This window comes from Alternaria ethzedia (assembly GCF_023757985.1).
Source record: "Alternaria ethzedia strain BMP 0044 chromosome Unknown scaffold_13, whole genome shotgun sequence".
NCBI classification, from domain to species: domain Eukaryota; kingdom Fungi; phylum Ascomycota; class Dothideomycetes; order Pleosporales; family Pleosporaceae; genus Alternaria; species Alternaria ethzedia.
The window spans coordinates 202,544-227,839 of record NW_026056206.1 but is presented as its reverse complement, the minus strand read 5'-3'; the positions used below and the strand labels follow the sequence as shown (position 1 = coordinate 227,839).

Sequence of the window (25,296 nt, the reverse complement as noted above, 5' to 3'; positions counted from 1 at the left end):
CGGTGCACGTTTCATCCGCAGCCATGTTCCTTGCGGCCGCAGCCTACCAATCCTCCGACGTTCATCCAAAGTCGGCGACCCTGCTAGGGGGCGCCCAGGCGCCGTTGCTAAAGCTGAGGGCGTCGAGGTCGAATGGCCTGAATTAATATCCAACCTTGGAAGTAGCCCAGGACAAGGCAGGACACACGTGTGCACGGCACGCAAGACCATGGCAGGCGGCGCGTCCGCACCCACACTAGTTTGGCGAACCGCCGTGTGTTAAACCGAACTTATGGAAAATGAGGAGACGATGAAGTCCAGATCGTTGGGTCTGCATTAACCATGACAGGTGCAGCTTCACGGATGCAACGGAGGCCCACAACTGTATAGGAAGGCAGTACTCGAGGCTTCAATCGCATCACCTAGTGAAGCAGAAGGTGCGCTGGCCGTAGCAGCTGGCAGTATAAGGGTTAAACACCACGTACCCCTAGCAATAGTTCTCATGCGATGCAGTCTATTGCAAGTTTGCCTGAGTCCATCAAAAGCGTCGCCGGAGAGCAAATCACATCACGCGGAAGAGTCGCCATACCTACCGGTAAGCCAGCAGCTGCTAGCACCTCAACACCTGGGCATCGTCGTGAGCGCGGTAAATCCCTTCGACGCCACTAGGAAACTTGACAGGCATCAGACCTGGACAGCTTGGAAACAGCACCAACTTTGCCGCCGCGCGTGTCAGAACAGCTCTCTGGATCTTGCACTCTTCACCGCCATAATTCACGTTGCCAGATATGGACTACCAGTCCATGAATAACATATCACAGTTAAGGTACTGCTCCCCGTGGTTCTCCAGTTGTTCAAATGCATGTGTGCATCGCCTGGAGGATGCGCAATAATCGTGCATCACCCCGCAAAAGGGATGCCCTTCCCTGTCAAGCGAGCATTAGCGTTCCAGCAGGATAGATCCCGTTCCGTATGCAGGTCGGACCATTACGATCCAGCAGCACTGCTGTTACAGGATTAGTGGCACGATTCACGAAAGGATCGCTCGTTTGCCTTCCGGATATCCACCCAAGCTTGACGCCCAACGAATGGGATCTGTCCTTCTCGAACACAGGGCTAATACGCCACTTTCTGTCGAACTCTATTTCGACTCGAGGGTCTGTCAAGTGTTCGCTTCATCTCCTGAAAACCCCCCTAGCTGCCGTTATGGATCAGTCGGTCTGGACAAAGAATGTGAAGGGTCTTCGCTTGTGTCATAACGGCTCACTCTCGACCGGTCGCACATAGTATACAACACCACGTTCGCTAAGTTTGCGACGTTCATTATCAGGCCACCATCGTTCCACACATCTTTTCCACGCTGGCTCAGCATGAGTAACGAATATCATGATGATCCGTCGTTCCAACCATGGGGCCCATTCATCTCAGATAATTACAAGAATGAGCCCATCACGAAAGCAGACATCATCATAGCCTCCGTCGTGTGGGGACTGACATTACTCAATGTCATCCTGGCCCTATGGCTCATTGTCAAACAAACAAGAGGATCGCGATCACCGCTCAGGAGCGTCTACGTCTGGATGATATGGCTGGAACTTATTGTCTCGTTTACCATGGGCCTTGAGAGCTTTTTACACTTGCTCAAGTACATAAGACCAAGTAGGTAGTGACGATGTGGAGCTTTTGAGATTATGCTAACCACCCCAGGCTTCGCGTTTTACTTCACCATCTTGTTCTGGTGGTGTATCCAGGTTCAGCTGCTTTTGCAGATTATCATCAACCGTATCCGTGTCATCGTGCCTGATCGACGGCGTTCGAGATGGATCATGATTAGCACTGCGGTTTTCGTCACTGTTATCAACATCAGTGTCTTCAATGTCTGGATACCAGCGAGGTTACAAATCAACTCGAAGTAAGTTACTTTCCTGGTAGCGTGCATCAATGGTTGTCGGAATGGGCTGGACGATCGGCTGGGTTCGTCTGGCTGGTTCGTGGTGGAACGACATCTGCGAGACCCAATCGTACCAAGCATTAGACTGACGATCCAACAGGTACCACCTCATCAACGAGTACTGGGACCGGATTGAAAAGGGTCTCTACCTCCTCGCCGACGCGGCGTTGAACTGGTACTTCCTAAAGACTGTGAAGCAGAACTTGATCAACAACGGCCTCACAAAGTACAATAAGCTCGTTCGTTTCAACCAGCAAATCGTGATGGTATCACTTCTTATGGACGTCATGATTATCGCCGCTATGTCGATACCAAATTCCTTTGTGTAAGTGTTACTCGTTGACAGAAGCCAACCTCTGACCTTTACTAACCCACCTTCTTCCAGATACATCCAATTCCATCCTCTCGCCTACCTAGTAAAACTCAACATCGAAATGACAATGGCCAACCTCATCAAACGCATCGCAATCTCGACATCGCGCAAGACAGGCATGGCATCCATTGCCCACGAGTTCAAGTCCTCGTCCAACCAATCCACCACCGGTCACCGCACCACCGGCACAAATCCGCACAAAGCACGGGGTTCGATTCACGAGCTCGCCAGCTTTGCTTCCTACACCGTCGATACAAAAGCAAATGCCGAGCAAGATGGGCAGCGTGTCATTAGCTTCGCCCCGACAGGGAACCAAATCAAGGAGACGAGAGAGGTCATCGTGCATACTGAGCCGAACCCGTTTTACGAGCGCAGAGGCTCGGAAGTGGAGATCACAGCAGGGCACGGAAGGAGACAGTCTCACGGCGTTGTCATTGAGGAGAGGGGACTAGGCAGGCAGAAGAGTCTAGAGAGTATAACTGAGGGGAATGAGAGTATGAGGAGTGGGTCAGTACCCAAGCGACTGATAGAGGATAGCGACGATGAGGCAGCGCTTGTGCAACAAAAGACTTGGGGATGGCCGAGGCGGCCGAGTTGAACGTGCGAGCGCTGTTGAAATGTCAAACTGTTTTGTGTTTATTTAGCGTGGGTTTGGTAAAATAGACATTGTTTCCGCACTTTAGATGTGCGATAGAACGATAATTATAGACATTGTAGAGTTGAATATACCAAATCAACCGTTGGTCCGAAGAAGGAGCGAGACACGTAAGAGTACACAGCTGTGGTACCGTACCTAAGTACAACTTAACATGACGTGGCGCTGAAATGCATGACTGTCATCTATGTCGGAATGCGCCATCGGGGTGATGGAAGAGGCTGTAGGCATCTATTGTGTCAGTTCAGTCTCATGAGTTGAGCGAAAGCAGATGCGGATGCCGTGGACTTGGCTAGATCTGTAGGTAGGTAAGCTCGCGATACACGTGACAGCACCACGTGTCGCGGCCTGGACTGGACGATGCTCGAGCAGAAATGTTTCTCGAGCGGAGACTATCCGCACATCGGAGTTCGCTGCGATGGAAAGTTGCGGGTAGAAGGGGGATTCTCACGTTGGTTCCCCGGAGCGACGCCACGATCTTCCCCGCACTTCTCAGCGAGGAAGGTTTGCCGACCAGGTACACCACGGTGGCTTGGCATGCTACACGCGTATACGGATTACACCAAGATGGTAATCCGTTCACTCAGCTGATGACATGTCGTGACCCCTTTAACCGTGTTCAAAAGATTGTGTTTGTGCTGTAGTTGTCAGCTATTCTTCATCTTTGTTGCACATTACTGTCTGCTCACTCAATTCCTTACCTACGTCATCCAGCAAGCCACAAACATGGGAGTCGGCGACACTTCAATCCGCTCCAGCGAGCGTCCTGAGGCCGGCAGTGTCAACATACCAGTCGGTGTATGGCCAACGTCGTCGACAAACGAGTCCGTCGATGCACATAAGGTCGCCAATGAGGTGATCACACGGTTCAACGATGCACTTGCGAAAAAGGATCATGCGGCTATCGCCGACCTCTTCTCCAAAGACAACAGTTACTGGAGAGATCACCTAGCGTTGAGTTGGGATCTTAGGACGTCGAAGGGTAGCGCAGACATCAAGAAGTACCTGGATTCCAGCAAAGTGCAAATGGAAAAGATTGAAGTGGACAAGAGCTCAGACTACCGCGCGCCAAAGTTTGGAGCGATCGATGTTCTAGGCGATATCACTGGTATCAACTTCTTTGTAACTTTCGAGACGAGCCTCGGGCGTGGCGAGGGTGTCATGAACCTAGCCGAAGACAATGGACAATGGAAGGTGTTCACGCTGTACACCTTGCTGAAGGAACTTAAAGGTCATGAAGAGCCATTGGGTCACCGAAGGACAAAGGGTGTGAAGCATGGAGGAGACCCGAATAGGAAGACGTGGAAGGAGACGCGTGATGCAGAGAAAGAGGAGATCGACCCGACAGTGTTGATCCTTGGAGCCGGGCAAGGCGGGCTTACAGTCGCTGCGCGTCTACGGATGCTCAACGTCCCCGCGTTGATCGTCGACCAAAATGAGAGGGTTGGTGACAACTGGCGCAAGCGATATCGGCAACTGGTACTCCACGACCCAGTATGGTACGACCACATGCCTTACGTGCCCTTCCCAGCACATTGGCCAGTCTTTACTCCTAAGGACAAGCTGGCGGAGTTCTTCGAGGCGTACGTGAACCTGCTGGAGCTCAACGTATGGACTTCGACAAGCCTCAAATCAACATCGTGGGATGAGAGTAAGAAGCAGTGGACCGTGACTGTCGAACGCCGGAAACCCGATGGGAGCACTCAGACACGCACATTACATCCGAAGCACATTGTCCAGGCGACAGGCCACTCCGGCGAGAAGAACTTTCCCCAGATCAAGGGTATGCAAGACTTCAAAGGCGACCGCCTGTGCCACAGCTCCGAGCACCCAGGCGCGAATCCCGAGTCGAAGGGTAAGAAGGCTGTGGTAGTAGGATGCTGCAATTCAGGCCATGATATCGCGCAAGACTTCTTTGAGAAGGGATACGACATCACCATTGTACAGCGCAGTACAACATGCGTTGTCTCTTCCGAGGCTATCACCGACATCGGCAACAAGGGTTTGTACGATCAAGACGCACCGCCTGTCGACGACGCCGACCTGACTTTCTGGAGTCTGCCAAGTGAGCTTCTGAAAGCACAGCAGATCAAAGTCACCAAGATCCAAGCCGACCACGACAAGAAAATGCACGACGGTCTTCGCGCGGCTGGCTTCGGTCTTGACAGTGGACCGATGGATTCAGGCCTTCTTATCAAGTACTTCCAGCGCGGCGGCGGCTACTATATCGATGTAGGCGCATCCCAGCTTATCATCGATGGCAAGATCAAAGTCAAGCAAGGCCAAGAGATTGCGCAGATCTTGCCAAACGGTATCGAGTTCGCGGATGGTGATAAGCTGGAAGCTGATGAGATCGTATTTGCGACTGGGTACCAGAACATGCGCACGCAGGCGCGAAAAATCTTCGGCGATGAAGTCGGGGACCGCGTCAGCGATGTATGGGGTTTCAACGACGAGGGCGAGTTCAGGACGATGTGGCAGAAGAGCGGTCATCCTGGTCTGTGGTTCATGGGTGGCAATTTGGCACTGTCGCGATTCTACAGTAGGGTACTGGCGTTGCAGATCAAGGCTGCCGAAGAAGGCATGATAGAAGATGGCGAAGGCTCGAAGGCGCGGCTGTAGTGATATGTAGCTGCCGTAGATTCAAGAAAGGGGCCGCGGCCGTTCAACGCACCTCCCTCAAGCTTCCTCCGAGTTTTGCCAGTTTCGGATTTAGCGCGGGGCATGTCTCCACTCGCGCTGTCTCAAAATGCACAAGCTTCAATCCTTCAACATCATCTGATCCTAATTCATACTTCGTCATACGTGCACTTTAACCCAAGTTTTCTTCAAACACCATGACTTCGAAACCCCAAGTCATCCTCGTCGTCGGCGGAACGTCCGGAATCGGATACGCCACCACGCTTTCCATACTTTCATCAACTTACCTACCACTGAACGCGAAAGTAATTGCGTTTGGGCTTATAGATTCGACCATCAAGCTTGAATTCACGAAGCAGCAGAGAGAACGTCTCAGAATAGTCGAGGGCGATGTCACAGTGGAAGAAGATCGCGAGCTAGCGGTCCAGACGTGTTTCGACCACTTTGGAGGTCTCGATACTCTGGTGTACTGTGCAGGTGTTATTACACCAATCCAAAAATTGGAAACGGTCGACATCCAAGCGGTAAAGAGAAGTTTTGACATTAATGTTTTTGGCGCGATGAGTATGGTATGTACCACCTTGACATACTACACTGCTCATTCCTAATGCTGCATGACATAATGTAACGCCCTTCATACGCTAATGGTCTTCAGGTTCAGCTCACGCTCCCAAAGCTCCGTGCTTCGCGGATAGCGCATCCTCATAACGCTGGCCGCGGCAAAGTCATAATCCTCTCTTCGGCCTGCGATGACACAGTATCCTACCATGGATGGATGCCTTATAGCACTACCAAAGCCGCGTTAACCCGGTTTATCTCTTGTCTCGCACACGAAGAGCCACTGCTTAGTGTACAGGGCGTATACCCGAAGTTAACACGAACCAAGATGATCGATGGACTAGTCGAAGGGAAGTATCGGGGCGTTATGGCGGACCACGAGATCGAGAGGTTCAGGATTTGGGATGAGATGGGTGATGAGATGGTGGAACCCCCTGAGCTCTGTGGAGAGGCTGTCGCTAAATTGGCGTTGGGATTGTTCGAGGGCGGGAAGAGCGGAGAAACATTGTATTACGACGAGCATGTTCCGCACAAGATTGCGGGGACATAAACAGTGGGAGTAAGGTGTGGAATACATGAAGACATATGAACATATTACTTTCTCTGGCCAGTTTATTGCTTTCACGTTGTCTGCCATTTGATCCGAGCTTGAAGTATTCACTCTGGCCGGTCCAAAACCCCGCCACACTAGTACAAACTGTAAACATTACACTGAGTTGAACAACCGATACCAGGCTTTCTCCATCACACCAGGCACAGTCAAATATGGCAGAAGATCAACTCGTGTCTGCACCACGCAGCGCGATTATGAGCGACGATATTGCGGACGCTGAGTGAGCAGTCCTTTGGATTTAATCTCAACTCACTAACATGATACAGTCTCGATGACTTCTTCAAGAGCATTTATTCCGGCCTTCCTCCAGAGCTGCGCTTGATCATCTATGATGAGCTTCTCACTGAAGATATGATGCACGACATGGCTAGCTGCGCGAGTCCTACCGCTTACGCCTATCCGCTCAACCACAGCACGTTCATGTACAAATCAACCCCTCGTTTCCTCAACCCGCGGATCTTGGATAGCTCTTTCGCGACCGAGATAGTCAAGGCATTCTATGGCAAGTATACTGGTTTTGAAGTCAAGCATCCGCTACGCATCGCGACTCTTCTCCAACGAGATTTCTTCAAACTCGGATATCACGTCAAACTCGCCAACTCTGTCCTCCGCGGTCTCACAGTCGACGGCTGCTTGCTTCCCCATAATAAGCACTTCATCAATGTCAAGCTGCTTCCTACCCAATTTGCACCGCTGTTCCACGCGCAGCAGCGCCTGGCTACTGGTTTCCATCTCACCATTCGTCTATGGACCGACAATAGTTCGCTCTACAATGCAAAGGCGCACAACGCCCAAGGCCTGGCTCTACGTCGCACTCTGCAGGCTCTCAAGCCAGTTTTTGCGAAGCTGATCGCCAGCTACTCATAGCGTAGTTTTGGAGGTTGCCCACACGCACAAAATTACGTTAGACATGGTACTGGCAGAGAGATCGTCGAGTAGCCTGGCTCATGAAATCTATAACTGGTGTTGTAAGTTGCTAGACACATATTCTTTACGCATGTAGAACGCGCTAACAACGCATAGTTTGAAGACCGACACATACTTTCCACAACAGTATTAAAGTTTATCCGATAGGTGCGGAAATGCACGAGTGAGTAGAGAATGGAACAAGCAGATATGAGATTAATGTAAAGGACTGAGGCATTAATGATGAACGCGCATATATCGAGAAGTACAGCGGTTGGGTATCTGGAATCAGACTGATGACGTTCCTCATCAGCTCAGTCAAGACTGACGACCTACTCTGTCATCCTCAGTGACCTTCACGATCACAGCCCCAATACCCGGCCCTTTACCCCAAACACGATGCGCTTCCGGAACTTCTTCCAACGCCCACATCTTCCTGATTGGCACCCGAATAGCTCCGCTCTCCAACATTTTGAAAAGGGCCACTAACTCCGGCTTGAACGTCTTTTGATCGCGATCAATGTAGTAAAAACTCGTCCGGTAAGGGCAAAAGGGAACCATGCCTCTTGCGAGTAGCTTTATAACCTGAGGTGGCTGACTACGAGGTTTTCCACCGGTGAGCAGGTCGAAGTTACCACCGTAACCCACAAGAAGACCTCCCTTCGCCAGGATGTTCCAGCTATCGTCCCAAGACTCGAAGCCAAGAGCATCGTACACGATGTCTGCGCCACCCACGTCTTTCATGGCCTGCATCCAGTTCTTGTCGGAGTAGACGAAGGGCATTGCACCCGCTTCGCGGATAGCTGCGTGATTGACGGCCGATGCTGTCCCATAGACTTCCGCACCTTGCATCTTGCAAAGGGTGAGGACGGCAAAACCGACACTGCCGCTGATACCGTGGATGAAGACGCGCTGGCCAGCGGAGATCTTAGCGGCGCGATAGGCTAGCCCGTAGGCCGTGTTCCAATCTAAGACCAAGGCAACTGCCTGCTGCAGATCGAGTCCTTCTGGCACGCTAACGAGATGTTTCTCGGGTTGGTTGCATAGTTCGGCTTCCGCATCGTATTTTGTGAGACAAGCGACGAGGTCTCCAGCCCGGTATTTTGTGCAAGCCGATCCATTTTGGTGCACGCGGCCGATAAGCGCATAGCCCGGCGTCAATGGTGCTTTCCTTTGCATCGGGTAGGCACCTTGTCGCATGGATATATCTGCACCGCCCATGCTGGCGTAGAGCACTTTGATTTGGACTTCGTTGGGGGAAGGCGCGGGGATGGGGGCTGTGACAACCGACACGTTCTCAGGGCCGCCGAACTCTGAGATCAGGACTTTGCGAACGGGTGTAGACATCTTTTGTTTTGAGTTGAAATCTGGTTAGCAATTTTGTGTATCGTCCTATCTGGGATGCAATCGATGGTGTTCGAAGCGCAATGTTGATGGAAGCTGGAATGATGGGCCCTGATGACTGCTGTTGCGCGCACACTTATGCCTATCGAGCCTGGCAGTACAACAAAACTTGCGACGCCCATGGAGGCGGAGTATGGGCTGATGCGCTCTCATCCTCACTGTGAAGGTGGGATGCGGAGAGTTCGTGGCTTCGAGATGCAGGCCTGACGCTGAGTGCGGAGAGACTGGTGGTCTCCTCGGGGAGATAATCTGCCCGTCCCACCGAAGAGGTTAGTGACTTACCCTTTTAGGGGTTAGCCTCAGTCACTGACGGGGGATGATTGCCCAGGCGGGATCCATCCACGTCAAAAAAGGCTTTCAGCTCAGACTGACGCCTGGGAGCTTATGCACGTTTTTGGTGCAATGCGCGCGTGGACCCCACGTGTGGAATGTTCTCTCAGACCTTTGAGAAGACCTTGTGTGAGCTCATGTTCAGTGCATCGTCATCCTCACCAAAATAGCTCCCTCTCAAACAAAAGATGGTATTCGGATATCGTCAAAATTGGCATTGCTTTGACCCTATCTCTTCAACGCATCTTTCTTTCCTGCCTTAATACTTTCCCTTCGCAGCTTCTTTGATAATATCTGCTGCCTTCTCCGCTGTCGCATACACAGTGGTCATGATGTGAGAAGCCGGAAGAATGGGCATGACACTGGCATCCACGACCCGCAGGCCGTTCACACCGTAGACCTTCAGCTCTTGATCTACAACACCGCCATCCTCTCTAGCACCCATCTTGCAGCTGCCCGCCGGGTGGTATAGCGTCGATGCGGTGCTGTGAATGAAAGCATCGATGTCCGCAGAGGCGGTGACATTGTTGCCTGGAACAGCCTCGAACGGATTGAGCGATGCAATAGATGGCGTGGCAACGAATTTGCGAGCCCAGTGCACACCTTCGCGCAGGAGTGCGGTGTCGACTTCGTTACGGAGGAACCCTACATCTGCGACTGGGCGATCGAACATGCTGGATGAGTTCGCCTTTACGCTTCCACGCGAGTACGGATGCTGAAGTCCGAGCACCACGACGCCGTCGGCCCAGATGATCTCCATCATCGCGGAATCGTTTGCTTGGAGCTTCTTGTTGAGAGAAGCAAACTGTGCCTCATAGCCTCGTGCGACTTCAGCGGGGGTATCAGCCGGGAGAGAGGCAGATGATCCACCTGCGACTGCTTGAGCCAAGATAGATTGCGTGGCGTTGGAATAGGTTTGAAGTGGCAGGAAGAGAAGGAAGTCACCGGTCGGGGAGGTTAGTGGGCCGGACTTCTCATTGTCGTACTGCTCGCGAGCTTGAGCGGCGAAGGTAGTGTTTGATGCCAGGGTGTTCGTTAGAACGCTAGTGTTGACTGCGCCAATGTCAGTATCTCCTCAGCTAGACCATATAACGGCCTACTTACGGACGTTCACCACAGCGACGGAAAGATGGTCGTGCAGGTTGTATCCGACGGCCGGAAGATCAACGACGGTGGTCACATTGATGGATTCGAGCAGAGAGGCTCCGCCAATTCCAGAAACCTGCAACAATTGGGGTGTATGCAACGAGCCAGCAGCGAGGATGACTTCTCGCTTGGCCTTGGTCTGTTGACTCTCCGCATCTGCAGAAGTCGAGAACTCAACACCAGTAGCCTTGACCGTGTTCGTCTCATTGCAGCTTTCCGTAAGGACGCGCATCACAAGACGGCCAGTGAGAAGATGATAATTTGGGCGCGGTTCGGCAGATGCATAGTAAGCTTCTTCTGCGGAGGAGCGTGTCCAGTTCATCGGGACCATGTTGTGCGGGCAGAAATAACCGCCGAAGGCATTCCCAGTCGCCTGGTCATTGATGGAGATTCCCAGCTCCTTGGTAGCTTGTACGAGGTTTTCTGAAATAGTCATCAGTATCTTGCCGTATGAAAATGGTGCGTCAAACTCACTAGTCGTTGGCCAGAAGAAAGGAGAGTAGGTTACTTCCATGTATCCTTCGTCGCCATGGTATTCGGGGTTGACCTGAATGTCGTATTCGGCTTGGATCTCAGCAGTTGGTGGTGTGAATTTCTCGTTCTTTACACTGGTTAGAAAGTATCAAAGAACTGTAGAAAAGAACAAACCTTTTTGAAGTACTTCAGGAAGGTCTCAAAGTTCCAACCTTCGTTTCCCAGAGTCTCCCACCCATCGTAGTCAGATTGTGAGCCACGATCGAACACCATGCGGTTCAACTTTGTTGACCCGCCCACGACCTTGCCTTGTGGAATAGAGACAACGCGGCCGTCTAGTGCTTGGTCCGGAGCATACGAAGTGTTCCAGTCATACTTCGTTCCTACAGCACCGCCTGCAAGACCTGGAATGGTGACGTAGTCCTCGTTCTGGTCGCTGGAGACAAATCAGCAACTTGATGGGCGTGGTATTCATGAGACTTACAGATCGCCGGCCTCGATCACGAGTACTGTCACATCTATAACAGGACGACGTTAGTATTTTCCGTAAACCGGGTTACTGTGTAAGCCTACCCTTATCCTCGGAAAGTCGATTGGCAACGGTAAGACCCGACGCGCCGGCGCCTACGATGACATAGTCGTATTCTGGAAGAAGGTCCTCCGCTCTCGAAACGAGCTGCGCATTGGAGAGTGGATGTGCGAAAAGACCAGTCGCAGAAAGCGCGACAGTTACTCCGAGACTCAAAAGAGAAGGCATGATCACAGCGTACAACAGCAATTGTGTCTGTCGTCCTCACAGAAGAGTACTTGCGTATATGTACCCAGAGAAAGTCGAGGTAACCGTAATAACACCGGCGGTCGGGCCGCCCGCATCTGCCGATGTGTTGAACAACACCAAGGGCCCAGCCGAGACCAGTCCATGATATTCGTCAACATATAGCGCATGGCGCGTTGGCGAGTTTCCGATTTATAATGGTTCGGCGGCTTTTATCCTGTGTACGCGATAGTTTTCAGGCAAAAGCAGATTAGCGGAGGCGGAGGCTGACGCCAGTAGATCCTCCGACCTTATCCGGGGAGTGAGCCGTATTGGCGTTTTCCCGGGACCGCTGTCTATGTGCACGGTGTGGCTTGAAGGATCGGCATGATGAAGCCGGTAATCCATTGGTTCGCTGCATCGGTTCGGTGCTTCGCTGGAAGCGGGCTGTGTTCAGTGGCTTGAGGGCGATTATGTCGTGCCTTGTACGAGGGCGTTTATCGGCCCTGTCCGATATCTGCGGGATCTTGCTGTCGTGTTGCGGCGCAGTTGAGTGTATATCACGTGTTTTCTGCGGTAGTGGACCTCGGCCCGGACGGATCTTGCCCAGGGGGGCTCGCTTGCAGCTTGCGCGTTGTCGACTTGGAAACATCCGATGCAAATGCGCGATACAACCGCGCCAATCTTGCAATACGAAGTCTCAGCCTGTATGAGACTGCCGATGCGATATGGGAAACCGAGCGATGCAAGCTTTGTTTCGCGTTAAGGTTTGGAGATGGATGTCAAGTTACGGGAGGCCTTTCGAGAGTAGCGCCCCTACACACGCAGTGCACTACAGGTGGCTATGTCATCGCTATCGCCCAAGGACTAGACTAATGTTTGATGGCATCCATGTCCACTACGCAATCGTCATATTCGAACTCGAAGTTGCGTCGCGAGCCACCTTGGGTGGCCCTAGTTCAAAACGAATTCAGATTGATAGTTAATCATCTAGCCAAAAGAAAGCCTTACATGGCAAGTGTGTTTACTCATTGTCGTGTTCGCTGTAGCGCACTGTAAATCAATGTGATCTCAAGTGCTCAGTATTGACTGACTACCCTACGAGACCTGTCTGCAGAGGTGAAGAACAACCCTAAAGACCAAGAGCACGAGACAGCAGGCATGTACTCCAAATGAATGAACGGTCGGTACCTCCTACCTCGAGAGACCGACGTGACTGCTCACACAACAGTGTACTCGGAATGACGACATCGCATTTGACAAACTTGGCCGACTCCAATCTAGATAGGAAGAGAACTGTCGGTGTCGGTGGCTGTCGACCACATGCTCCTAGTTTCGTCTCGGTCTGCCCTCCTCCCGGCTTCATCATCATCTGCCCCACTATCCATCATACCGAGTGCTTTCTGCCTCAAGTTCAGCACGACCATGAGATGCTCTGCACTCAGTCTTTCCTTTTTCCTGGCCGCCAAGATCTTTGCAGTCTTGATCGCGCTCTTGATCTGACGGCCATTGAAGTTGAGCTTTGCCAGTCTCTCCAGTTCAGCTTCTCCGACATCCACATCCTGCGCATCGATAGTAGCCAGGAAGTTGCGCCAGACTTGAAGGCGATCACTTTCTCCGAGCGAGCTGTAGCTCAGCGTGATATCGATCCGAGATTCGAAAGCCGTGTCGATACTGCGCATCCGATTCGTGGTCAGAATCATGATGCCCTTGTAGTATTCGAGTAGGCGAAGGAAGACTGAAACAAGCTCGTTGCGTTGAAGATTGTTCACAGTGCGCGCCTCCATGAACACATCAGCTTCGTCGAGAAGCAGGACAGCACCGAAATGTCCACACAGATTCAGCGCGTTCTCCAAACTATCCTCAACGGCACGCGCCGTCATTCCCAGATCACCAGCCCCGAGCTTATAGAGGGGGCGACGTAGGTGCTCAGAGACGGTCTCTGCGGTGAGTGTTTTACCCACGCCTCTTTTTGTTGGTGTCTAAAGTCAGTAAATGTCTCACAGACCGTGCGCACTGGGCTACTTACGGAGGGCCGCAAAGCAGCATAATCATGCCTTGGCCTTTGCCGACGACGAAGTCATCGAAGGGCTTCCCTTGCTTGAACTGATCGCGGTCTACCAGAGCCAAGACCAGATCCTTCTCGTCCTGATCGAGGACTAAGCTGTCGAAAGCATGCTCAGCCCAAGGTATCTCGTGAATTTTAGTCACATCTAGCTTCTCCCACTTCTTCTTCTCAATGTCAAAACACTTGACATAGTGCACAGCGAGAAGGCATTCGTCATCGGTCATTGGTGAAAGATCGAGTTCGATTGGCGATCCCGGGGTGCTTGGTATACTGGCGGAGTAACGCTCCATGGATTGGGCCCACGTTAGCTGTCCTATCTCAGACAGTTTAGCGTATTCTGGAAACGGGTTCGCGGGCTGGTATTTGTGGTATGCTCGTGCGTCAATGACCATCCGCTCGTTTACACGTTCTTCGTGTTGGTCGGTAAAGGCTTTGAAGAAATGGCCGCGTAGTTCTTCGAACCGGCGGCCTCGTTTAATGAGTCTTTCGCGGATACTTTCTTGATCAGGAAGATCTTCGAGAGGTGATACATCCAACGCAGTCAAGGCTCGTAAGCCCTGATACTGGAACACGTGTTTCGGTTGAGCAAGAAGACCGCATCGCCTTCCATCCCAGTCAACCACATCGACGCCTATCGACCAGAACATCTTTGGCGTTGGGGGAGGCATGCACGTAAGGTTACAATATCGAACAATCCCGACCGAGTCTGTCTTATGATCCAGAACCATCATGGCGGGAACAAGAACCAAGTTCAGGTCCTGGAACGCAACATGCCCGGTTGTCTTTACATCGCGGATCTTATCGAAAGACTCCTTGAGGAGGGGCTCGAGGACCTCCTGCAGTAGCTCAAGATGTTGCTCGGTCTCCGACTCTGGTTCGACATTATCCTTGAAGCTAAGCATCGCTTCCCATCGATGAATGAACGGAAGAAATGGCGGTGCGAACGACTTCATTTCATGCTGTGTCAAGCCTGGGTAACCTTCAAGTATCTTTTCCAGCGCAGCGTGAAGGAGCGTGCTGTTGATTCGTAGTTCATGGATTTTCCATTCATCCAGGACCTCATCAAAACGATGGTAGACGTTTACTGCGAAAGCTTCCCGTGCTTTCTTCGTGCGAAGTTTGTCTCCTGTAGCACCGTATACCGGCGGCTTCTCATCCACCCAGTGGTATCTGTTCGGATCCTCATCGGTCGGGACGCGGTATATGTCTCGGTAGTCGCAGCGCTTGCCCGTCTCGACGGCCTCCGTCAGGTCGTCTGCGGCGGGCAGCTGTTCACCTGGAAGGTACGCATGCGGAGCGAACCCAGGTGGCGGACCTAAGCTTGGATCCCAGGGGCCTTGATACATCATCTAAAGTGAATTAGTGGGTCACTGGGAGTTCAAGATGCAGCGGTGGTGTCTAACCATCTGTTGGTTCGGCACAGGCCTTGCCTCGCGTCGTGTACGTCGCGATCGTTGGCTACTGACATCGTGTTGCGGTGGTATAGGAGGATAACCGCACATCTTCTCAGTAGACGAGTGTGCAAAGAAGTGAACGTATGGATGCTCTGGCAAGGCTGAGCGTGGACAGGGGAGATTACAGTCGAGGAATCGCAAGTTCACAGTGCTGGAAACTGTCGGAACAGATGACAATGTTGAAGTAGTGATCCAAGTTGCAGAACCCGTCAAGCTTATGTCTTGAGCAGAGTCTGACGAGAGTGTCGCCGGATATATGGCTACTCGTTGATGGATGCCTGATGAGACCGGTGAACCTCAGGCTACACAACAGCCTCCCATACAATTGGCTAGAGACCGTAAGCAACGCCCCGCACCTCAACAAGATTTCAACAGGGCAATAAGAAGGCAACAAGATAGGGTGATACGAGGCTCGCGCGTGAGTGGATTCAAAGCACCTGATCGTACACTGCATCTGAGGTATGCCCAGCTCCACCACTGCCGCTTGTGTCACTATAGCTAGCACTAGCTCCCCCATTGAAGCCGCTGCCGTCAGTGCCCGCACACTCAGAAGAGCTGTGACTTCTAGGCGAGACACTCTCTGTTTTTCCACTCTCATTGTCATCCTTTGTGGAACTTGTAGAGCTCGGTTGTACGCTGCCTACTGAATCGTTGTTTCCGAAGCGCGTAGACTCGTGATGCGCAGAGGACGCAGAATCGTGTTGGATCAAATCTGGCCTCTCATCGTATCCTGTGCCATAATGCTGATGATGATCGATCTGAGCGAGAGGACCAAAGAGCAAGGCCCGAATCGCAGGATCGGTCACATCCTGGACCCTGGGTGTGTTCAAACCACGCGATCGGTATTTCGGCGGAAGAGGGATGGCAGTGTCTATTGGTTGCACAGGCTCGATGCTGGCGACTGGATTTGACTTGATGAGACGAAAGGGCGGCTTCTTGGGAGTCGATAAGCCCGCGGTGGCTTGCGAGGTTTCGTTGCCGACTGCCTGTGGTTCGCGTGCTCGCCGATTGCGCAGTGCGGAGAACTAATGACCGTCAGTGTATTGCAGTAGCCATTCGGTTTGATACTATACTATACAACACATTGTCGCTAAAGTCCACGGGGCGTTAGTGTAAGCTAGAAGTACAACAACAGTTGACGCGAAGTGAGGATACCGAAAGAGACTGATCGAAAGCGTAGAACAAACAGCAAGCGGGTTAGCCGGCTACGTTACGCATACATTGCTATACTTGCAGCAATGTTATGGCCTCGTTCCTGGCTCGTGATACTTGAGGAGCCGAAGCACAGCCTATCCGAGGTACCGTGGCTCCGCATGCCTGATACGGAACGATCACGACATTGGGAAATCGTAAAGTTTGGCTCTTTCGAGATGCCCAGGTGGTGTCGAGGTCGAGAACGTGTTCTTGTGAAGCGCACATGTTGCTATGTCGCGCAACACCTCATGACTTGTTCTGGGACAGCATGTCTTCCTCCGCTTCTTGAGGGTAGTACATGAGAGGCCGGAGCGGGATTGCGGGTTGGACTGGTGAAATTCCGGAGGGACTCAGGAGGTGCGTCCGCAACCTTGGGATTACCCCGCGACGACACGTCAGTACGATCAAGTATAGACTTTCGAGCGTACCCAACCACACGCTCCTACACTCTGCGTTACCATGATGTCCATGATGCTAGGTGGCTTGATGGTGGGATGTATTGTGGTGTTGAATGTGTTGGTCGCAGGAGACGCGAACAGACACGTCCATCCATTAGCAAGAGCGGCCAGCGCTTCGCGCTTGCGCTAGGCCGGCATCATCGCTCGCACATTGACTCTGCTGCACCACTCTTTCACGACACCCTGTGAAATCTCATGCCACGGTTTCACGTAGGGCCGAATCCTGCGATAACAATTCAAGATTTCTCGACGCCTACATCACGCAGCGATGCGAACCATGAGCAGATCTCCGAGAGTATGACATCATCGCAGTCTGGCCTGCCACATTGAATACGAAGCGCAAGGGCTGTCGGATGGTCACCCCAAGTCTAGTATGAACTCCTATACTGAGCGAAAAGGAAAATAAGACTAGATGAAGCGCTGTAACATTCATCGCTCGAGTCACTTTGCTATTCGCACTCTAGGTGAAGAGCCACTTACAGTGACCGAGCGGTACACAGCTGGGCTTTTCTCCTGGCGTATCAATGCCAGAAACTTGCGCATCCAGGGATGGTCAGCGCCTATAATCTGAGACACAGAGCATCACGTCTTGCCATAGACTGCCACGTCGACGGCACGTGACCAACTCGACCCTTGTGCAAATCACTTCACCGCTCCACTCAGTAAACAAGGCACCATGGCAGGATACGAGAGCGGATTGACAGCATGCGATAAGTCATAGCTGACAGTTGGAGATTTATCTACGCATAATACAACTGTCATGTGCAAGTCCATTCACTCATCAAAAAAAGCTTCGCGGTTTATAACTCAGGGTCTGGCTGCGTCCTGTTGAACGACCCTACGGACCCCTGCATACCTCAATCCACGGCACCACTTAAGCTCGAAACTGGGTTACTACGTCATACCTCTTTGCAGTCGCGAAGTTTGCCATGTGCTACCACAACTATTCGCAGCATAATGGGTAAGTCCTTGTGGTTCGCGGTACCTTTGTGGGAGAGCAGTCAATCTGGAAAGTAGCCTCTCTGATAACTTTGTATGTAGTTGCGGCCACATTGGCGAATCGCATACGCTTCCATGGACGCTGTGCGACACGGCGATTCAGAATCTGAACGCGCTCCGAGGGCCCAACTCTCCACCAATCTCCTCGCCCACAGCAAACTATGCATCACCACCAAAGCGCAGCTCATCCACGCGACGCTTCTTTTCGCTGAGTGGACAGCTTTCGCGGTCTTCCACTAATGCGTCGACGAATTCGCGCCGCGCCGTTTCGGGCCCGTCAGGCACGACAACGCCCCGAACTTCAGACTCAAGCTCGGGGTCCTACAACTATACCATGACGCTGGACTACAGCACCTTGCCAGACCATCAGCTCGCAGCTGTGAAATGTGCAAACCCTATTAAGCGCACGCATGTTAGTAGGGACATGGTGGTCTGCAAAGATTGCGCACGCGAGATAGGCCATATGCGCAACATGATTCAGCGATACGACAAGACCGGTAGCATACGCGGCACCGCCGCGTTTGAGAAGTTCTTGAAGTGGGAGGGAGAAGGCGGAGGAGAAAGGGAGGGCGACTTGACCGTGCCAGTGGACGATGACAACGATGGTGGGTCCTTTGGGGCTAGGCAAGCTATTATCATGGGCCATCCAGAGAGTGTCATGAACGCTGAGGGGCCGAGGGGCTTAGGGACGCTCGAACGAGAGGGAGGATATGACTATCGGTATTGAACAACGAAATGAGTGTTGAAAGAGTCGGAGTGAGGGGAAGCGGCATGTAACGAAGACGTCCTTAAGTCTTGTGGATAGCACGGATAGCACTTACGCAACCTTTACATCGTTCCAAGCTCAATGTGGTCCGGCCCCTCCCGCAGCTTACCACTAGCGTATGATACATGCAAGTATGAATTCATATACGAAGTCTCCTCTTCATACTGCAACAACGGGACCACAATGAGCGCTAATCCCTGCGAGCTGTGATAGATCATACGAGAATCGAACGACAGGTCGGTCGCGACGGTCTTGTTGTTCCGCGGCTGCCATATGCATACATGCACAAGACCCACGCAGACTAATTCCGTTAACGAACCCATGCATGCCAATTACCGAAAGCATGCAAGAGCTGCAATGCTTATGTCAGACTTACACTGATCCACTGCTCTGCGTACGTTCTGATTAGCTCGGTGTGAACCTCCTCCACCGCCTCTCTGTTGTCTATCTTCAAGGCAGATACTGTACAGTGCACGCACCCAAGGAATGCGCATTACTACATGCTTACAAGGAAAAGGAGTCGCGCATCACTAGCAGCCACTACTTCGGCGCCTTCCGCCGTCTGCGCCACCTGCCTCCAACGCGACGCATCGAAGCTTCCACTTTCGGAAGCAGCGTGAGGATGGACGGCGACTATGTAAGTTTGAAGCGAGTCCTAAATCACGGAAATGCAGCTAGATAGCATTACTGCTTAGATACGATGTCTTAGCTGTCTGGACTTCGCACGAGCACCTGGATCGGAACTCTGCAAATGGGAAGACCTAACGCAGATGTGATGCAAGAGTGAACATGATGATTACATCCAAGACTGTGTCCAATCGTGATCTGGAAATCTGTCACTCCAAGGCTCGGTAGGTTTTGCCGACGGTGCTCCACTACTGGCTGCATTGATCTGCAGTACAGCCCTTACGTAACCCTGGCCGAACTATTCTTTGCGGCTCGACTGTCAGGTACTTTGAGGCTCGATGGGTAGATTGATACGCTGTGTGACCTACACCGTTTGGAACTCAAGACAGTCCACAAGCAGTTTAGGTACTTAGGTCGATACTCCGCGGAGCCGTGTGGCCTCTGCACTAGGCGGGCACCAGCATGGTGTACCCGCACCTTCGCTTCGCACTTCCTGGTCGACTCGAGATCTCGATGCGATCTTCCTTTCCAGGCAGTGATAGTGAAGGTCGCCTCTCGTTTGTCGGTTTTGCCGTCCGCTACGAACGACGCTGTTGCCTGCCATGTTCTAGAACAAGTAAGTTGTTTGGAAAAGAATGGGGCGGTCTCATATTCTCACCGTTTCAGGATGTTGATCAGGAAATGCGGTGCTTACTTCCGCGATGCGTAGTGATGAAATCGCGACAAAAGCAAAGCATTGGTTCGGCCTTGTGTCCGCAGTTTTCGATAGATGTCCTGTTCCATTACTCAAAACAGATACATTGTTACGTATCTTCGCAGGCCTTGCTTCTTCTCACCGCGCTATGGGATTGTATTGGCTCGGTCCTACGACCGCAGTATTCAACGGGTATGTCCCGAAGTTACTCGAAGAAGACATATCCTAGAGCCATATTCCTCCGTGGAAGCAGGACTTACGGCTCGAAACAACATTGGCTCGGTGGTAAATCCGCAGTCTTCGACATCTTTCAGAGTTACCGGAAAGAGTAGATAGAGAGTCAGTTTTTCTCCGCGGTATCGAAAGCGTCATTGTCAAACATGTTGAGGCGAGTAGGGCGAGTGGATACTATATAACTTGAGTAAACTACTTGCGATCTGGTCACTCGAGCATTGTGTTTGAGGGAAGAAATTGACATAACGTTCACGGCCAGCGTGAGACGCGAAGTCACGGACGCATGATTGTGGAGCTCATTATACATGCGAACGAAACACGACAGTTCGTGCACATGAGGTCGAAGGAGCATGGAAGCGTTTTCACGATAATCATGCGCAGCACGCTTCTCTTCACAAATGCAACTCGCAATCACGCTAAAGTGGAGAAAACATCAATCAAGCCTTTGGCGTGCTACCTTCTCATTGAGCCGATCTAAAGATGCGTCATCTCCTACTTCTCTCTATCGTAATAACCTCTTCTCCTCGATATCAATCACGCAATTTGTCACAGCCTAGTCTCAGCTATTGAGAATTCTAGAATAGATCGCTCTGCTATTGTGCGAGAATTGAATCCGGATAGCGCCAACAACACGCCGGTCAACATGTGCATCGAAATCAACACTCGTTACCGCCACTGCGCCCACGCCACCCTTCTCCGCTGGGACTACTGCGCCATACTCACACCCCGTGAACGTCAACCCGCCACCGGCCGCTCCTGTCGAAGGTATAAATTGCGCTACAAAGAAAGCACCGACAACAGCGGCTGTTTCGACTGCGCGTTGGCTGAAGTCGCTGGATGGAGCGCGGCAACGTCGCCAACAGTGTCAGGCTTTCCGGAGAGATCACCCACCGTATCGAGTTTCTTGAGCGCTAGTGAAGGGAGCGCGAGGGCGATTTGGTCGCCGCCAGTTTCACCGACATTCATGGGAACCCCGACTTTCTTCACGTTTGGTAGTGCGACGGGAATGCTGGGTGGCAAAGGGGATCGGAGGAGTAAGGAAAGCGATGTTAGCGTCGTTGCGAGCGATGCGCCGTTGACTCCAGGAGCGCCGAGGAAGGACTGGCGGCCCAGTGGCGATAGTAAGGAGAGCCAAGAAGACGAGCACCATCATGACGAAGCGAGTGGACGTGGGTTGAAAAGCTGGTTCAAGAAGAAGTTCAAGGCGAGAGAAGGGTACAACGGGGCATTGGGATTCCAGATGATGGACGCGTAGTTGGCAATAGCTAGGGAGATACGTTGGTGACTTATGAGGACGATGTGTAAATCATGAAGTAGCGGATGGATACATTGGCGGATATTATTTCGAAAGTCAACAAATATACAGTGAGTACGTCCAGGCTCTACCAAAGCTTTGTCTCAAATTTCTCCCTTAGCTTCTCATAGTGCTTCACATCGCCGACACTCGGCCTGACGGTCTTAGCCGCCTCGACGAAATCAAACTCCTCGACCACCTCGCTGCGTCTTCGAAGCGCGTGTTGTCCGGCTTTGCGCAACAAACTCTCCAAATCAGCACCGGAGAAGTTATTGCATACGTCTTGGCGACCGATTCCGGCGAGCTTGTCGCTGAGAACGCCGCGTTGCCGAATGAGCGCCTTCAGGATATCCACACGCTCTTCTGGCTTGGGCAATTCGACGTAAAGTAGGGTCTCCAAGCGCCCGGGTCGGAGCATTGCCTCGTCTATCATGTCGGGCCGGTTGGTAGCAGCGATGAGATATATGCCTTCGCGCATGGACAGGCCGTCGAGCTCTGTGAGCAGTGTGTTCACAACGCGGGCGGAAGCTTCGTGGAGCTCGGTGGAGCGTTTCGGAACGAGGGCGTCCAGCTCATCAAAGAAGATGACACACGGTACGGAAGAGCGGGCGCGCATGAACACCTGGCGTAGGGCCCTTTCGGACTCTCCAACGTACTGGAACTTGTTAGTATGCGGAATGTCTTTTGAAGGCCATTTTGTAACGTACCTTGTTCAGAAGCTCTGGCCCCTTGACGCTGATGAAGTTTGCTTTGGATTCCGCAGCCACCGCCTTGGCCAGAAGTGTCTTACCGCAACCAGGCGGTCCCCACAGTAGCACTCCAGTGGGGGCTGAGATACCAAATTTGGCAAACTTGGCCGGATCTTTGATGGGCTCGCAAATAGCCATCTCGAGCTCTTCGCGAACACCTGCCAGCGCTCCGACATCTCGCCATGTAGTGTCCGGCACAGTGGCAAAGCCTTCTCGCTTTGATGATGGGGTGATAGTAGGAAGTACGGCCTCAAAAGCTTCCATCGAGATTACTGTATCTTCGAAGCCCTCAGGCCGTGGAGCTTCCGTATCCTTGACGCGGGTAATCAGACGCCGAATAGATTGGTACACCCGACTATCCGCGTTTAGCGAAAGACCGTCGTCAATGTCCATTGTAGTCTCTGCGTCGGCCGCTTGCTTCTCGAGTGCTCGTCGATACTGATCCATAGACCATGTACCTGCTTTGCTAACCAGATCCTTCAAATCGGCACCTACGAATCCAGCTGTCCGTTTCGCTAGTACACCAAAGTCGACGTTCTCCGCGAGCTTTGGTTCGCGCGTTAGAGCTTGGAGTATAGACCGTCGCATAAGCTCGTTGGGTACACCCATGTTGATTTCGGTATCGAATCGGCCTCCTCGACGCAGGGCTGGATCAAGACTATCAGGGCGGTTGGTAGCGGCGAGTACGATAACAGGCTTGCCATTGTTGCCTTCCATAGCCAGACTGTCCATGGATATGAGAAGCTGGGCAACTATTCTCTTCTCCATTTGACTTTGTGCACTGTCGCGCTTAGGCGCAATGACGTCGATTTCGTCGATGAAGATCAGACATGGTGCAACCTCCTTGGCCTTCTCGAAGTGTTCTCGTACTTGCTTCTCGGATTCTCCAGACATGCCTGACACGACGGATGGGCCCAGAATCTCGATAAAGGGGACGCCGATTTCGGCAGCGAAGGCTCGACTTATGACTGTTTTACCGCATCCAGGTGGTCCATGGAGGAGTATACCGCGTGGTATTGGGATCTTACGGTTGGCGTATTCTTGTGGGCAGAGAAGCGGGAGTACCAGATGCTCTTTGAGTTGCGTCATGACCTTCTCAACACCCCCTATATCTTCAAGTGTAACACCTGTAGGAGCCGCAGTGTCGATCTTGTTCTCCTGCGCCCCTGCCTTCTTCTGCCTCTTGGCCTCCCTCTCTTCTTTCGACTTTCCACTATCCCGCTTCTTGCTCTTCTCACTCTTTTCCGCATTTGCAGCAGGCGGAATCGCCCATTGATTGACAATTTGCTTGTTCATCCAATCGCTTGATCGATCCTTCTTCTCCTTTGGCTCGTCCATGGTAAAGTCTCCTTCAAGTTCGGCCATCTCGTCTTCGTCGTCGGATTCTTCGTCTTCGCGGATAACGTCAATCACGCGGTCAATAGAGTCCTCAATCTGCTTCTTGGGCCGCCTCTTCAAGCTCGAGTTTGATCGCTGTATGTAGTCGTATACCGTAGATAACCGGAGCTTCAGCGCCGACTCACCCTTTTCGTCCAGGTATTTACGGACTACTTGGTACACCTCCTTATCGAGGCCAGCCTGAAGAGATGGCCGACCTTTTGAGACCATGGCGACCACGATGGTAGGACTTGAGTCAGAAAATAGGTACAGACTTGGATGTATTCGCCTGGCGTAGTTGGAGTGCTGGACCTTTCTAAGCACCCGACAATGGATAAGGCTCGAAAACTCCTGGATCCGTACAGCCAGTGAGGCCTGATACTGATACAATGGTGACTGGGCTGCGACACGAGACTTGCACGGTGAATTGGTATGCAACGGTAATGTTGCGCGTGGCTGTCGCATCACCAAAAAAGTTCGCGACGGCTATCGATAAGGAAGAGTAGCGCCGAGCTTAGCTTAGCTCTAGCCCGCATACGTCAATCAAGGCACAGGGTCAAGTCGCATGCGCAACTCCCATCCCTCATGGATCTCGCAGCAATATGGGCAACTCAACCAGCGCGAACAAGATTTCAGCCCAGGATAAGTGAGTCGTGAATGCTACTCTGTATAGACTTTGCTGACGTGCCAGGGCGATCCTGGATATGAAGAACCAGCGCGATAAGCTACGACAGTACCAGAAGCGCATCACCGTCCTGACCGATCGCGAGAAGGAGATCGCCAAAGAGTGCTTAGCCAAAGGCGATACGAATAAGGCGAAGCTAGCGCTGAGGAGAAAGAAGTATCAAGAGGGTCTCTTATCCAAGACCGATGCTCAGCTAGCGCAGCTCGAGATCCTGACGAGTGATGTCGAATTCGCTCTGGTCCAGAAGGATGTCCTGTTCGGTCTGCAACAGGGAACGGCAGTGCTCAAGGAGATACACAAGGAGATGGGCGGCATAGAGAACGTGGAGAAGTTGCTGGGCGAGAACGAAGAGGCTCGGGCTTATCAAGAGGTGCGTCGCAACCCTACGCTTCTAACCAGATGGGTGCTGACACGCGCAACAGGAAATCAGCGAACTCCTCGCGAACAAAATGTCGAACCAAGACGAAGACGAAGTCGAAGACGAGCTCGACGCTCTCGAAGCCGAGGTCAACGGCACCGTGCCTGCACTGCCCGACGCGCCCGTTGCCCAGCCACAGTTCACACCCGAAGAGAAGGCGCAGATGGCCAAGGACAGAGCGGCGAGAAGGGCGAGGGAAAGGGCTGCCGAGCAGGCATCGCAGCCCATGCTGGCATGATGAGACATTGCATTGGCGCATAGACTGCATTAGAGCGTGGCGTTGGGGTGTTTTGCTGGCATCGCGTGGACCGTGTGGCACTTGGCATGGTGCATGTTTGCTACATCTACGCATATACACAGGATTCTATCTGCGACGTTGTTCCACGGGTTTCTGCAGATGATGACGACGTGTGCGAAACATGGGCAATGATGCGGCGTCTTGCATGTTTGCCGTCTACGCCAGTCTCGCCTTCTCTTCACACGCCGAGCGCGCTGC

General features: G+C 52.3%; 9 protein-coding genes across 9 annotated transcripts; 5 read left to right on the top strand and 4 right to left on the bottom strand.

The window, feature by feature from the left end:
* Nucleotides 1–1,349: 1,349 nt before the first annotated feature.
* Nucleotides 1,350–2,901, top strand: J4E87_005927 (uncharacterized protein; the record flags this gene model as incomplete). The annotated part of the gene is made up of 4 exons (XM_049377532.1): nucleotides 1,350–1,638; nucleotides 1,687–1,891; nucleotides 2,031–2,255; nucleotides 2,316–2,901. 4 exons carry the CDS (start codon nucleotides 1,350–1,352, stop codon nucleotides 2,899–2,901), a joined length of 1,305 nt encoding a protein of 434 aa, XP_049232573.1.
* Nucleotides 2,902–3,684: 783 nt separating this feature from the next.
* Nucleotides 3,685–5,580, top strand: J4E87_005926 (uncharacterized protein; the record flags this gene model as incomplete). Its single annotated transcript, XM_049377531.1, has 1 exon — nucleotides 3,685–5,580. One exon carries the CDS (start codon nucleotides 3,685–3,687, stop codon nucleotides 5,578–5,580), a length of 1,896 nt encoding a protein of 631 aa, XP_049232572.1.
* Nucleotides 5,581–5,795: 215 nt separating this feature from the next.
* Nucleotides 5,796–6,706, top strand: J4E87_005925 (uncharacterized protein; the record flags this gene model as incomplete). The annotated part of the gene is made up of 2 exons (XM_049377530.1): nucleotides 5,796–6,167; nucleotides 6,254–6,706. 2 exons carry the CDS (start codon nucleotides 5,796–5,798, stop codon nucleotides 6,704–6,706), a joined length of 825 nt encoding a protein of 274 aa, XP_049232571.1.
* Nucleotides 6,707–6,921: 215 nt separating this feature from the next.
* J4E87_005924 (uncharacterized protein) lies at nucleotides 6,922–7,636 on the top strand (the record flags this gene model as incomplete). Its single annotated transcript, XM_049377529.1, has 2 exons — nucleotides 6,922–6,989; nucleotides 7,036–7,636. The coding sequence occupies 2 exons, from the start codon at nucleotides 6,922–6,924 to the stop codon at nucleotides 7,634–7,636; spliced, it is 669 nt and encodes a 222-aa protein (XP_049232570.1).
* Nucleotides 7,637–7,993: 357 nt separating this feature from the next.
* On the bottom strand, nucleotides 7,994–9,022 carry J4E87_005923 (uncharacterized protein; the record flags this gene model as incomplete). Its single annotated transcript, XM_049377528.1, has 1 exon — nucleotides 7,994–9,022. The coding sequence occupies one exon, from the start codon at nucleotides 9,020–9,022 to the stop codon at nucleotides 7,994–7,996; it is 1,029 nt and encodes a 342-aa protein (XP_049232569.1).
* A 646-nt stretch (nucleotides 9,023–9,668) lies between these two features.
* J4E87_005922 (uncharacterized protein) lies at nucleotides 9,669–11,786 on the bottom strand (the record flags this gene model as incomplete). Its single annotated transcript, XM_049377527.1, has 6 exons — nucleotides 9,669–10,462; nucleotides 10,514–10,978; nucleotides 11,030–11,156; nucleotides 11,204–11,465; nucleotides 11,514–11,547; nucleotides 11,603–11,786. 6 exons carry the CDS (start codon nucleotides 11,784–11,786, stop codon nucleotides 9,669–9,671), a joined length of 1,866 nt encoding a protein of 621 aa, XP_049232568.1.
* Nucleotides 11,787–13,063: 1,277 nt separating this feature from the next.
* Nucleotides 13,064–15,200, bottom strand: J4E87_005921 (uncharacterized protein; the record flags this gene model as incomplete). Its single annotated transcript, XM_049377526.1, has 2 exons — nucleotides 13,064–13,751; nucleotides 13,813–15,200. The coding sequence occupies 2 exons, from the start codon at nucleotides 15,198–15,200 to the stop codon at nucleotides 13,064–13,066; spliced, it is 2,076 nt and encodes a 691-aa protein (XP_049232567.1).
* A 6,459-nt stretch (nucleotides 15,201–21,659) lies between these two features.
* On the bottom strand, nucleotides 21,660–23,928 carry J4E87_005920 (uncharacterized protein; the record flags this gene model as incomplete). The annotated part of the gene is made up of 2 exons (XM_049377525.1): nucleotides 21,660–22,226; nucleotides 22,279–23,928. The coding sequence occupies 2 exons, from the start codon at nucleotides 23,926–23,928 to the stop codon at nucleotides 21,660–21,662; spliced, it is 2,217 nt and encodes a 738-aa protein (XP_049232566.1).
* Nucleotides 23,929–24,299: 371 nt separating this feature from the next.
* On the top strand, nucleotides 24,300–25,038 carry J4E87_005919 (uncharacterized protein; the record flags this gene model as incomplete). Its single annotated transcript, XM_049377524.1, has 3 exons — nucleotides 24,300–24,343; nucleotides 24,389–24,752; nucleotides 24,805–25,038. The coding sequence occupies 3 exons, from the start codon at nucleotides 24,300–24,302 to the stop codon at nucleotides 25,036–25,038; spliced, it is 642 nt and encodes a 213-aa protein (XP_049232565.1).
* Nucleotides 25,039–25,296: the final 258 nt, after the last annotated feature.